This window comes from Mytilus trossulus, chromosome 6 (genome assembly GCF_036588685.1).
Source record: "Mytilus trossulus isolate FHL-02 chromosome 6, PNRI_Mtr1.1.1.hap1, whole genome shotgun sequence".
NCBI lineage: Eukaryota > Metazoa > Mollusca > Bivalvia > Mytilida > Mytilidae > Mytilus > Mytilus trossulus.
The window spans coordinates 86,642,162-86,657,130 of record NC_086378.1 but is presented as its reverse complement, the minus strand read 5'-3'; the positions used below and the strand labels follow the sequence as shown (position 1 = coordinate 86,657,130).

Here is a 14,969-nt window from a genome sequence, read left to right as displayed (position 1 = left end):
ATTACTATATGATAATAATTTCCACTTTCAGATAGAAACCATCATATACAGATCTGAATCTACCAATGCTATTGTTTTCAAAACCTTATGTGACAAGATTCCACAGGTTGGTACATTGTGTTTTTATTCTAAACATTTTTTTTTGCTGATAAAGATTTAAACACTTTTGAAAGCTACATTATGCTTCATGGGTTTCATGTTGTTTATTCTTTAGTGTTATATGTTGTGTCATGTGTACTATTGTTTGTCTGTTTGTCTTTGTCAATTTTAGCCTGTAGTTGTTAGTTTATTTTAGATTTATGAGTTTGACTGTCCCTTTGGTATCTTTCGTCCCTCTTTTATACATAACAAGACAGACCACCACCAATCATTGGCTTCTCAAACAAAAGAAAATCAAACTAACAGAGTCTTTTAACACAATGATTAGCTAAAAGCAATTTAATTTTATTCATCTTCTTATGTACAAGTTGCTAAGATCAAACATTAATGTGATCATTGAGCATTAAAACATATTAAAAAAATTCAACACATGTGTTAAAAAAATTGTTACATTATATTCTAACATAGAAGAACTTCATTATCTTTATAAAAACAGGAAAGATTACACCATGCAGTACAAAGTCAGATTTGTGGAGAGTTACGTACCAAATCATTCCCTGAATTATGTGAGAGTCTGGATAAATTAGACATTGCCATTAGTTTCCTCAAGTCTGTAGGATCAGACCCTGAGAGCTCTCTGGCAGACTTCATGTCTAACATCAAGATAGATAACCCATTTCCAAGTCCAAAGGTAATTAAATTGCTAGTTTTAAATTGGTTACAAAAAACAATTTTATAATACGTTTTTATTTCCAAAAATATTTATTGTCCTTTTTTAGCTCAGCTGGCCCGTTCATCCTTAACTTTTACAAAAATCTTCTCCTCTGAAACTACTTGAACAAATTAAACCAAACTTGGCCACAATCATCATTGGGGTATCTAGTTTGAAAAATGTGTCAGCTGACCCGGCCAAACAACCAAGATGGCAGCCATGGCTTAAAAAAGAACATGGGGGTAAAATGTAGATTTTGACTTATATCTCTGAAAACAAAGCATTTAGAGCAAATCTGACATGGGGGTAAATTTGTTTATCAGGTCAAGATCTATCTGCCCTGAAATTTTAATATGAATCCAAGAATCCGTTGTTGGGTTTCTGCCCTAAATTGATAATTTGAAGGAAATTTTGCCGCTTTTGATTATTATCTTGAATATTATTATAGATAGAGATAAACTGTAAACAGCAATAATGTTTAGCAAAGTAAGATCTACAAATAAATCAATATGATCAAAATGGTCAATTGACCCCTTAAAGAGTAATTGCCCTTTATAGTCAACTTTTAACAATTTTCATTAATTTTGTGTAATCTTTTACAAAAATCTTCTCCTCTGAAGCTACTAAAACAAATTTAACCAAACTTGTCAACAACCATAATTATGGTATCTAGTTTTAAAAACGTGTCCCAAGACCCTGCCTGTGAACCAAAATAGACGCCATGGCTAAAAATAGTACATAAGGTAAAATGGAGTTTTTGGCTTATATCTCTGAAACCAAAGCATTTAGAGAAAATCTGCTGTGGATGAAATTGTTCATTAGGTCAACATCTATTTGCCCTGAAATTTTAAGACCAATTGGGCAACTTGTTGTTGGGCTGCTGCCCCTGGATTGGTAATTTTATGAAAATTTTGCAGCTTTTGGTTATTATCTTTAATATTATTATAGATAGAAATAAACTGTTAATAGCAATAACTAACAGCAAATAAAAAGAAACAAATTAGTGAACTTGACCTAAGTGGTCAATTGACCCATTAAGGCGTTATTGTTCTTTATAGTCAATTTTAAACAATTTTCATAAATTTGTAAATTTTAAACAATTTTCATAAATTTGTAAATTTTTAACAATTTTTACAAAATATTTTCCACTGTCACTTCTGGGCAAATTTCATTATAGATAAAGATAATTGTAAGCAGCAAGATTGTTCAGTAAAGTAAGATCTACAAACACATCACTGTCACCAAAACACAATTTTGTCATGAATCAATCTGTGTCCTTTGTTTAATATTCACATAGACCAAGGTGAGCGACACATGCTCTTTAGAGACTATAGTTTTCTGCTGTGATAAATTATGATTGCTAAGTTGGTTTGCTTTAATTTAGAGTGTGATGTTTTTGTCACCTGCGTAACCCGTTGTTGGGGACATAGAAATACAGAGTATCTTTCCATCCGCTCTTGTTAGCCTTCACAGGATATTATTATAGAGTTATGCTCCTTGGAAAATATGAAATATGTGCAACACGGGGACATTGGAACTCAGTTCTTTTACTTATTTTGTTTTTAAATTTTGTATTGAATTATTACATGTACGTTATTCTTAATTACTGCTATATATTTTAATTGTTATTATTTCCAGGCTAAGCAGTCTAGCAAGTGTAAACATACCATGTCTCTATGGATTTTATTTGCTCTAGAGAGAGCGAGGACTCTATCTAAATACGAAAAGGTAACTGGTTTATTGTATCAATGCTTATTTTAACTGTAAGACCAAGTTATAGAATGATAACCAGATATGGAAGTCAGGGTTAAATTTAAAATGAGTATGGCCAGATATCTTTAAAATTCTAAAATGTTATTGAACCATATTGCTATTATAAACATAGTACTATTTCAAATTTCTGCTATTCAAAGAATTTTTCTTGCCTTCAATTAATAACAATTATTTTATTCAGTTGAGTTCTGTATTATTTCAGAAAGCTTTTGAAAGTATAGGAGAGACTTTCAGAACAACCCTGACAGAAGACCAGACAAAGATAATAGAAGAAATTTTGAAGAGCCTTACTGTAGAACAAATTAGTGAAGTGGTGGAATTATTGTTTGAATGTATTGTTCTAAAGATAGATGTTCCACAGAACCCAGAGGATGAAGATTACTTTGACATGTCTAAAATGAAGTGAGTGAATTAATACATGTGATGTAAAATAATTAAAGGGGTTATATCTACTATCAATTCCTGCAGGAAACATAGCAATGGTTCTTGTCCATCTCTCTGTTATTCCAAAACTTTTATACTTGTACTTGGTAGGATTGTACATCTTTTTTCTAGACAATACTAAACAGTCATAACTATTATTTACAAGGTTAAACTAATTAAAATTTCTAGTTATACATTTTTTGGTTTAAAAATGTGCTAGCTGTTTCAGTGCAATAATTTGAATACAATTCCTCTAATGCTTTTATTTCAAATTTTCAAATGTTGTTATTCATGATAAATGGGTTAAGGTTGATATTGACCATTTTTACATTTTATACGCCCGAGACGGGACGTATTATGGTATACCATTGTCCGTCTGTCCGTCCATCCATCTGTCCGTCCGTCATCCACACTTCCGACAATAACTCAATAACACTTTCACCAATATCCATGAAACTTAGGTGAATTGTTTATATCTATTGACATAAGCTCCCTTTCGTTTTTTTTTTATTTCAGATTTTAAGTTTTGGATTTATGGGGCTTTATTCATAAAAAAGGGGGGATTTTCAACACTTCGGACAATAACTCAAAAAGGCTTTCGCCAATGTCCATGAAACTTTGGTGAATTGTTTATACCTATTGATGTAAGCTCCCTTTCGTTTTTTTTTAATTTCAGATTTTAAGTTTTGGATTTATGGGGCTTTATTCATAAAAAAAGGGGGATTTTTAACACTTCGGACAATAACTCTAAAAGGCTTTCACCCATGTCCATGAAACTTTGGTGAATTGTTTATATCTATTGATGTAAGCTCCCTTTCAATTTTTATAAATTTCAGATTTTACATTTCGGTGTTATGAATTTTTATGCTTAAAAAAGGGGGGATTTTCCAATTTTGGGACAATAACTAACACTTTCACCAAATTTTATGCAACTTTGATAAATTGTTTATATCTATTGACCTTAATAGTACCAATTTTTATGTGCAATTTTATTTATTATTTTGGGGGGGGGGGGGGTATTTGACAGGGCTCACACTATTTCTAGTTGATCATATAAATTCATTTAAAGCATAAAAGACAAGTTAAAGAGCAACGGGCGTATCATGCGCTAAAGTGCAGCCCTTTATTTCTGGAGTTATGGTCCTTTTATTATTTTGAAATGGAATTAAAAGAGTACACTTCTTTTTATTTTGATTGAAAATATATTATTTCTAATTTTCTTGTATTTCAAGTTTGCGAGATGCTTTAATTGGATACCAAGACTCCTGTCCCTTTGAAGGCAAACAGCAGATTGAAGATACAACTATGAATGTCTTAGGTCAAATACCGTCAGACTTAGAAGATCCAAACAGGGTGCTGACTGCCCACTCTGTCGAGTTCTGGATCCTTGCCAATAAAATATGCGCAAGCAAACATCAAAGGAGACATTGATGATACCATATATAGAAACTTGATTGGATTTATAAACTTTTAAAACTTGTTTTGTAGATATAGAATATATTTATATGTATATATGATTACAGAAATAGGATTTAACGATCAGTGATAAGAATAAGCATATCTCTATGCATTCATACCATTAAAATTTCAGTAGTGTCAATGAGGGTTAAATTAATGTTTTCATTTTTTTTGTGAAATAGTGATATTGGTTGTATTTGCCAATTTCGAAGACCACTGAAAATTTTGTTTTATTTTTATGTAATTCTAAATATACATAATGAATCTCTTGATTCTCCATTAAACCTAGATCTTTAAAACTACACTGGTATATTACACACATTTTGTGCACCTGTTATGGAATAGTTTGAGATTTGTTTTTCCAGTCTTGGGAGTACTGTAATTGTTCTGTAAATTTTCCAAGAGATTATACCGCCTTTTTTTTCCTCACCCAATTCTTTCAAACTTCATAGAAAAGAGGTTGTGCAAATTCAGTTATTGATAGATAAAGGAAGATGTGGTGTGAGTGCCAATGAGACAACTCTCCATCCAAGTAACTATTTAAAAAGTAAATTATAAAAGGTTAAAGAACGGCCTTCAACACAGAGCCTTGGCTCACACCGAACAACAAGCTATAAAGGGCCCCAAAATTACTAGTGTTACTGTAAAACCATTCAAACATTGAGTTGTTTTAGTTTAAAGCTTTTTTTTCATATTGTCCAATTTGTTGTTTGTTAATATTTTTCATTGTTAAAGAAACATTCTACACAAGCAAAGACATTTGAGTGATTTATTTTTTCATTTTTGATTTTACCTTTCTGTGTTTGATTTTATTTTAATCTGAAAATTGTGATTTTTTTTATTATTTAAAACCAGATAGCTTAAAACACTGATCATTAAATTAAGGGCAAACAGAAGTACCCTTAATTTTGATCCAATTTGTGATATTTTTTTCAGCATTATGTTTTAAAACTTTTATATTTACCGGTGAGATGTTGGTTAATTTTAGATAAACCTTTTTTTGATGATTTATTGAATGGTATAGGTATTGTTGAATAACGATATATGTATGAAGTTTTAATAACTGTTTTATTGTTATATGAGATTTATGAATCAAATTTGTGGACCAGTCAAAGTTTGTGATGATATGATTACTTTGTTGTTATTTTTCTGTTGTGACTCATCTTTTCCTTTAAAACAGACCTGCAAACTTTCCTGCTTATGGAGGGATTCCCCAATGAGAGGTTTTGACCTAATTAACCGTTATAAAACTCAATTATTTAGACTTTTACAATACTTTAGACAAAAGGCATTCAGAGGAGTAATAAAATACATATTAAACACATGTATACTCATTCTTAACCATGGATGTTCTAATTATGTACACTAATGGCATGAATAAGTATGCTTAATATCCCCCATGGTGATTTTGAAAAGTTGGCAGGTATGTTACTAATGAACATTTTATAAGTAAATGAACAAAATCTACTTGTTCTTATTTCATAAATACAATTTTCAGTGAATTCTTTTGTTGGCAGTGTAATTGAAAAAAAATATAGCTACTGATATATGAAAATTAGTTAAATTTGAATCAGTTGGTACATTATTTTTCTTCAGATGACCTGAATAATGAATATAAAAATGTATTTTTGAAATTGTAATGAAACTTACATTTTGTTTTTGGGGAAGTGAAAAAGATACTTTTATATAAGCTTTATTGTTTGAAATAAAAAAAAATGAGATCATGCATTTCTTATTAAATTCTTAAGAACTAAAATCAGGTGTCAGTAGGTGGTCTACAAAGTCTACCCGACATAGCCACTGCTACTGAAAAGAGAAGACAGGGATAACAGTTTGTGCCTATACTGTGGATTCATTTATTTTTTGTGGGTACGAAAATTTTTGAAGATTGAGAAAAACTTGCATTTTCGATGAAAGAAAATTTTTAACCTTTGAGGTTGGCCTGTACCCATTAAATTCACGAAATTCATATTCAATGAAAAATAATGAATTCTCAGTATCTCTAGAACTAAAAACTGCAGCAAAATTCACAAAATTAGATTTTTAGTGTTTTATGTGTTCTGCTGTAATTTACACCCCTTTGCCGAGTTAAGGGGAGGGTTTAGTGCTCATAAACACGATTCCCTCAAAAGCATATATATATATATGTGCCTGTCCGAATTCAGGTACCTGTAATTCAGTGGTTATTGGTTGGTGTCTTTCATAATATACCAACAGGGAAACATTAAATTGCAAAATTGATCAGTTAGGCCAGATTCTTAAATAAGTCTACATTCATTTATGTTCATGGGTATTTATTTTTGTGAATTAAGGAAAACTTGCATGTTCAAGGATATTAAATTTTGTGGTTTTGCCAAAGTCTGCTTTCAAGCCTTTATGTGAACTTCTATGTTGATGATGTTACACTATTGTTTCAGGTAAGGGTGAAAGTTGATACCTAGTAAAACATTTAAACCTGCTGCATTTTTTTGCACCTGTTCAAAGTTAGCAACCTGATGTTCAATTGTTTGTTGATGAGGTTCATAAGTGTTTCTCCTTTTTTAGCTCAACTGACCTGAAAGGTCAAGTGAGCTTTTCTCATCACTTGGCGTCCGTCGTCCGTAAACTTTAACAAAAATCTTCTCCTCTGAAACTACTGGGCCAAATTTAACCAAACTTGGCCACAATCATCCTTGGGGTATCTAGTTTTAAAAATGTGTCCGATGACCTCCCAATGGCTAAAAATAGAACACAGGGGTAAAATGTATATTTTGGCTTATATCTTTAAAACCAAAGCATTTAGAGCAAATCTGACATGGGTAAAAATGTTGATCAGGTCAAGATCTATCTGCCCTGAAATTTTCAGAAGAATCGGACAACCTGTTGTTGGGTTGCTGCCCCTGAATTGGTAATTTTAAGGAAATTTTGCAGTTTTTGGTTATTATCTTGAATACTATTATAGATAGAGATAAACTGTAAACGGCAATAATGTTCAGCAAAGTAAGACCTACAAGTAAGTCAACATGACCAAAATTGTCAGTCAACCCCTTAAGGAGTTATTGCCCTTTTTAGTCAATTTTAACAACTTTTAGTCATTTTTTGTAACTTGTACAAAAATCTTCTTCTCTGAAACTACTGGGCCAAATTTAAACTAACTTGGCCACAATCATAATTGTGGTATATAGTTTAAAAAATGTGTCTGATGACCCCACTTACCAAACAAAATGGCCGACATGGCTAAAATTAGAACATAGTGGTAAAATGCAGTTTTTGCTTTTTATCTTTGAAAATAAGACATTTAGGGCAAATCTTTCAAGATTTAAATGTCCATCAGAATAAGATCTTTCCCCTCACAAATTTTCAGATGAATCCTACAACCCGTTGTTGGGTTGCTGCCCTAAAATTGGTTATTTTAAGGAAATTTTGCAGTTTTTATACGACTGCAAAAATTTAAAAAAATTTCGTCGTATATTGCTATCACGTTGGCGTCGTCATCTGTGTCGTCCGAATACTTTTAGTTTTCGCACCCTAACTGTAGTAAAAGTGAATAGAAATCTATAAAATTTTAACACAAGGTTTATGACCACAAAAGTAAGGTTGGGATTGATTTTGGGAGTTTTGATCCCAACATTTTAGGAATTAGGGGCCAAAAAGGGCCCAAATAAGCATTTTCTTGGTTTTCGCACAATAACTTTAGTTGAAGTAAATAGAAATCAATGAAATTTAAACACAAGGTTTATGACCACAAAAGGAAGGTTGGTATTGATTTTCGGAGTTAAGGTCCCAACAGTTTAGGAATTAGGGGCCAAACAGGGGCCCAAATAAGCATTTTTCTTGGTTTTCGCACCATAACTTTAGTATAAGTAAATGTAAATCTATGAAATTTAAACACAAGGTTTATGACCATAAAAGGAAGGTTGGTATTGATTTTGGGAGTTTTGGTCCCAACAGTTTAGGAATAAGGGGCCCAAAGGGTCCAAAATTTAACTTTGTTTGATTTCATCAAAAATTGAATAATTGGGGTTCTTTGATATGCCGAATCTAACTGTGTATGTAGATTCTTAATTTTTGGTCCCGTTTTCAAATTGGTCTACATTAAGGTCCAAAGGGTCCAAAATTAAACTTAGTTTGATTTTGACAAAAATTGAATCCTTGGGGTTCTTTGATATGCTGAATCTAAAAGTATACTTAGATTTTTTATTATTGGTCCAGTTTTCAAGTTGGTCCAAATCTGGGTCCAAAATTAAACTTTTGTTTGATTTCATCAAAAATTGAATAAATGGGGTTCTTTGATATGCCAAATCTAACTGTGTATGTAGATTCTTAATTTTTGGCCCTGTTTTCAAATTGGTATATGCATTAAAGTCCAAAGGGTCCAAAATTAAACTTAGTTTGATTTTAACAAAAATTGAATTTTTGGGGTTCTTTGATATGCTGAATCCAAACATGTACCTAGATTTTTGATTATGGGCCCAGTTTTCAAGTTGGTCCAAATCAGGATCCAAAATTATTATATTAAGTATCGTGCAATAGCAAGAAATTTTCAATTGCACAGTACTCAGCAGTTACAAGAAATCTTCAATTGCACAGTATTGTGCAATAGCAAGATATTTTCAATTGCACAGTATTGTGCAATAGCAAGAAATCTTCAATTGCACAGTATTGTGCAATAGCAAGTATTTTCAATTGCACAGTATTGCGCAATAGCAAGAAATATCTAATTGCACAATTTCAATTGGAGTTATCTTTCTTTGTCCAGAATAGTAGTTGAATCCACTTAAATCATTGTTTTATACAATATACAATGTATAGTCACTTTTACTACCAACTGATAAATTAAAACAATCTTTACCATTCAGTGATAACAAGCACTTTTTTTACATTTTGATATTTTATGATGTATTTAAATGAGTAATTATTTTTGCAAAACTCCATTAGAAATTTGAATTGAGATTGGTTTTGGAAAAGGGGATATGAAAAAAAAATTGAGGGGGGGGGGGGGGGGTTCAATTTTTCTCATTTGAAATTTCATAAATAAAAAGAAAATTTCTTCAAACATTTTTTTGAGAGGATTAATATTCAACAGCATAGTGAACTTTTACTTTTTATACGCCCGAGACGGGACGTATTATGGTATACCATTGTCCGTCTGTCCGGCCACAATCATTACTAGGGTATCTATTTTTAAAAAAAGTGTCTAATGACCCTGCCTACCAACCAAGATGGCAGACATCAGTAAATACAGTAACAGGTGAGTGACACCGGCTTTTGAGAGCATCTAGTTGTTTTTTATACAGATTAGACCATTGGTTTTCCTTTTTGAATGGTTTTACACTGTTTTTTGTTTGGGGCCCTTCATAGCCTGTTGTTCCATGTGAGCCAAGGCTCTGTGTTGAAGACCATACTTTGATCTTTCACCATCTGGAAAACATGCTAAATGAGTACAAAGTGAGGTGTCTTCAATGTATATACAAACATTTAGAAACTATGTTAACTTCTAGATGATTTGGTCTCTGCTGAGAGTTGTCTCATTGGTAATCATACCAAATCAAATTAATATATCTAGAAAATTTGAAGGCTTTAATAGGTTGAGCACTATAGAATTGATTCATCAAAAATTTACACTCTATACAGAATACAGAATGCTGCTTAAATTTACCAAGTTTCATCCTTTGAAAATCTGTAGAAATTCTCTGAAAATGTTCACAAAGTGAATTGTACATATCAATGAACAAATAAACAGAAAGATTGAAATCTGTGAACCAAAATCAGTAGAAGTAGCCAATTACCTAAAAAAAGATACCCTTTGGCATATGTTATTGAATGAAAGTTGTGTTAGGAATTGAATACACCAAACAAGTAAACTTTCTACTATCAAACATTTACCATTTCAGCTTCTGCAGAAATAATAAAGTGGGACTAACAGCACTGTCTCCTTGTTGGCCAAGGGGGTCAGAACTCCATATTGGCTAAGAAAATAACAAAGAAATCTTCAGTATATAATATTTTGTTCAGGTTGTGCCATTCTCCCTCTCAAGGTGATAACATACATCATTGTAACATCATACTTAACAAATATGTCAGCAATGTTTACTTTAAAAAATAAAATTTACAAATTAAAAAAATGTACAAAATATTGTATATTATTATCTACTGACAACCTTACATACATAGGTGTTTTACATTTCTTCTTCAATAAATAAGCAATCCTTACAACAGTCTAATATTTCTGCATGAAAATCAAGAAAAGACTTCAATTTGAACTCCCCTTTTCTGTGCATTTTGCTTTTTCTGTTGACAAGGGAGTTCAAATGGAAGTCTTCACAAATCGATGAACTGGTTATATTGAAGATGGAAAATATGATTTAATTAATTATAATAACTATCATTTATTGTAAAAAACATTGTGTATATCCTAATGATAATGGGAATGAAGAGTCATAAGGCTATTGGATGATCCAAGTTAAAGTGGAAAATGCTTGTCGAGTTAATTAGAATGTCTCAAATTCATGATCAGGTAAAATTCTAAAATTATATGTAGTTTTCCTTTAAAACAAAATATTTTATTTGTAATATGGTTTTACCTTCTGGCAATCTTGACATAAATTTTTGAAAATTCATCACTTTTAAAATAAGTATAAATGTAGATTTTTTTTTAATTCATTTTTTAAATTCATATTTTCACCTTAATTGGCAATTCATAACCAATTATACTCCCAACTCTGTATTACTCCTTAGATATAATAAACAAGCTGTATTTTACAATCCTCGTTGGAAATTCTGTTTGTCCTGAAAGTTCCTTAATTTCATGTTTCATATTATGTCAACAAAATGCACAGACTACCTGAGGACAGATGGAGACTAATTGATTTGACCTTATACAATTTTTTTAATTCATTTATAACATGTCAGATTTATCCTACTCATTTCTATTAAATAAATTACTTCCCAGTTAGTTAGTGAATGCACATTATTCTTGTAGTTCATGAAAACAGGCGAATGTTTGAACATGTGAGCAAAACCAATATTGGAATGATTACTTTGTATAACACTTTCAAGAGAAGTAATAGTGTAATAAATCTTTGATAGAATTGTTCCATGCTTTAATCATTATGTTTTCTATTGAATTCAGCTTGACTTTAAATGCTTTTGGGGATACAGTTTTTAAAATAGATAAGTTATAAATGGATTATTAAATCTTTATGTTTACTTTTAATTTCTCAAATTGATAAAAAAAAAAAAAAAAAAAAACAACATTGAATTTCCAAATTCTGAAATTATAATGGAATGATAAACAGTGCTATTGCCTATAACTAGCTTACAAAAAAAAAAAACATTATTTCCAAATGCTGAAATTATAATGGAATGATAAACAGTGCTATTGCCTATAACTAGCTTACAAGTAGGAAGCTTTCCAATAGGGATTTTGTATCTGTGACAAAGCATTCCAAATCAAACAAAATGTCATTTAAGTGTAAAAATTAAATTGTTTTTGAATTTCTCATTCACCAATGCTTTTTGAAGTTTTGAACACTGACTGTCAATAAAAAGGAATTCAAAATGATAATTGAACAGTTTTATTTGAACAAAAGTTTGTAAAACTGTCTTATCTATACTATTAAACGAGAAGACCTCATTTTTGGTGTCGCTTCTCTTCTTTCCACAATAAATTAATCAACACGCCTCTGTGTCCTAAAGGTACAGTGCATAGTCGCATTTGTCATCCATTCATATGATTATTCAGATTGAGTTATTTTGGGAGAAAACGAGAAAAAAGGCATCCGGATATTGTCCCGTAATTGGACGAAATTTTAAGTCAGATTAGACTTCCGGTTTGCGTTTTTCTGTATACTGTATTTTAAGAATTCTATCTGTTATCAATATCAAGTTTACTATCCACGGCGGTCACATAGTTTATTAAATAGAGAGGGCCTGTATACTGTATCAATGACCACTATGGATCGATTAGTAAACTTAAAATTGAAAGTAAATACACTCTATTTATATAGTAATGAATGTTCATAATATACAGATAAGCGCTAAAATTATTCAAGTGAACTTTTGATACCTTTTCTGAAATTCTCCAGTTATTTAAACTTTTACAAAATTCATTGATTACAAAAAAGAAGATGTGGTATGATAGCCATGTTGCGACAACTCTCCACAAGAGACCAAAATGACACAGAAATTAACAACTATAGGTCACCGTACGACCTTCAACAACGAGCAAAGCCCATACCGCATACTCAGCTTTAAAAGGCCCCGAACTGACAAGGTAACACAATCCAAACCAGAAAACTAGCGACCTTATGCATGTACAAAAAATGAACAAAAAACTAATATGTAACACATAAACAAACGACAACCACTGAACTACAGGATCCTTACTTAAATGTTCATAACATACTCAATGTATTATATAGATATAGGAAGATGTGGTGTGAGTGCCAATGAGACAACTCTCCATCCAAATAACAATTTAAAAAGTAAACAATTATAGATTAAAGTACGGCCTTCAATAGTTCATATTGAAATTGATAGAAAACCAAAATTGGGAATTTTGGAAATGAAGGAGGAGGGATAAGAAAAAACCACATTTTCCTGTCCCCATTAACCTATAACTTACGATACTTTTGCTGAAATTCCCCACTAAATGTATTAAGTTCATATTGAAATTGATAGAAAACCAAAATTGGGAATTTTGGAAATAAAGGAGGAGGGATAAGAAAAAAACACATTCTCCTGTCCCCAATAACCTTTGACTTATGATACTTTTGCTGAAATTTTCCAGTCATTCAATATTTTACATAATTCTTCAAACAACACTTTACATACTTTCAACTACACTCTGAACGCCCGCGATTTCGCGGGTGTGTTCTAGTTAAGTTAAAAGCAATATACTTTTAAAGGGAGATAATTCAACTATTTTGTTGCAAGTTTATATTTAGTCAAAATAAAACAAAATCTACCTTTAAACAAATGAAACCGGATGACTTATTTTAAGACATACATTGACCATTGCACTATATATAGCAAAATTAATCAGTGTATGAGGTATAAAAATAAGACCTAAATGAAAATCATGTAAAATACAGACTGAACACACACTTACATACACATATACACTGAAACCTATTTGAAACATATTTTAATTCTGCTTTCAGTAAGCATGGAATGTTTGTTTTTAATTTGACTGATTTATACACATATTGCAGTTCAAAAGGACTTTCTTTTATTCTTGATTTTTATCATAGATTTCACTGTAACTTATTCATTAGCAGCAAGATAAAATTAAAATAATCTGAATACTTCTTTTTTTTTAATCTGAACTATTTTATATGGCAAGCCGTTTTGCTATTTATTCTTACTTCAACATATCTCATAAACTTTATAAGATATCTTATATAGTTTATAAGATATCTTATATAAAATTGAGAATGGAAATGGGGAATGTGTCAAAGAGACAACAACCCGACCAAATAAAAAAACAACAGCAGAAGGTCACCAACAGGTCTTCAATGTAGCGAGAAATTCCCTCACCCGGAGGCGTCCTTCAGCTGGCCCCTACACAAATATATACTAGTTCAGTGATAATGAACGCCATACTAATTTCCAAATTGTACACAAGAAACTAAAATTAAAATAATACAAGACTAACAAAGGCCAGAAGCTCCTGACTTGGGACAGGCGCAAAAATGCGGCGGGGTTAAACATGTTTGTGAGATCTCAACCCTCCCCTATACCTCTAACCAATGTAGAAAAGTAAACGCATGACAATACGCACATTAAAATTCAGTTCAAGAGAAGTCCGAGTCTGATGTCAGAAGATGTAACCAAAGAAAATAAACAAAATGACAATAATACATAAATAACAACAGACTACTAGCAGTTAACTGACATGCCAGCTCCAGATTCCAATTAAACTGACTGAAAGATTATGATTTCATCATATGAACATCAGGCACAATCCTTCCCGTTAGGGGTTTAGTATCATACCATCATAACATATATGAGAAGAACATAACCCATAACATATATAGTTTATAAGATATCTTATATCGTTTATAAGATATCTTATAAAGTTTGTAAGATATCTTATATAGTTTATAAGATATCTTATATAGTTTATGAGATATCTTATAAAGACAATTATATAAGATATCTGATAAATTATATTATACTTACTGTTCAGTGGTTCATAAAACACTTACAACTTGTACAGAAATTCTGTACAAATTATAATTTGTACAACATGCAATTTATACACAACATATATATTCCATGCACCTGTGTATGTACAAAATGAAGAGGGTTATTGGGTATAAGTCAGCGAGGTGGTAAACTACATTGTAGATCAACACATGTTAACTTCTTTATCTTGAATCTCGGTGATATCTGTATTAATAATTTGTACCTGGGACTATTATACTATATCATATAATTGTCCCAGATTGTACAGATTAAATATCCTTGATAAAAATAAATCATTCATAAGTCAATCTAGCACATCTCTCAATGACTTTTA

At 31.2% G+C, this 14,969-nt stretch overlaps 1 protein-coding gene across 1 annotated transcript in view; it reads left to right on the top strand.

Annotated features, from left to right (window-relative positions):
- Positions 1-5,102, top strand: part of LOC134723091 (E3 ubiquitin-protein ligase rnf213-alpha-like) — a 113,246-nt gene extending 108,144 nt beyond the window's left edge. The window contains exons 75-79 of the mRNA XM_063586731.1: positions 32-106; positions 596-790; positions 2,450-2,539; positions 2,787-2,986; positions 4,240-5,102. Coding sequence (XP_063442801.1) covers positions 32-106; positions 596-790; positions 2,450-2,539; positions 2,787-2,986; positions 4,240-4,438 — 759 coding nt within the window. The 3' untranslated portion in view covers positions 4,439-5,102. The remainder of the gene's footprint in view (positions 1-31; positions 107-595; positions 791-2,449; positions 2,540-2,786; positions 2,987-4,239) is intronic.
- The last annotated feature ends 9,867 nt before the right edge of the window (positions 5,103-14,969 follow it).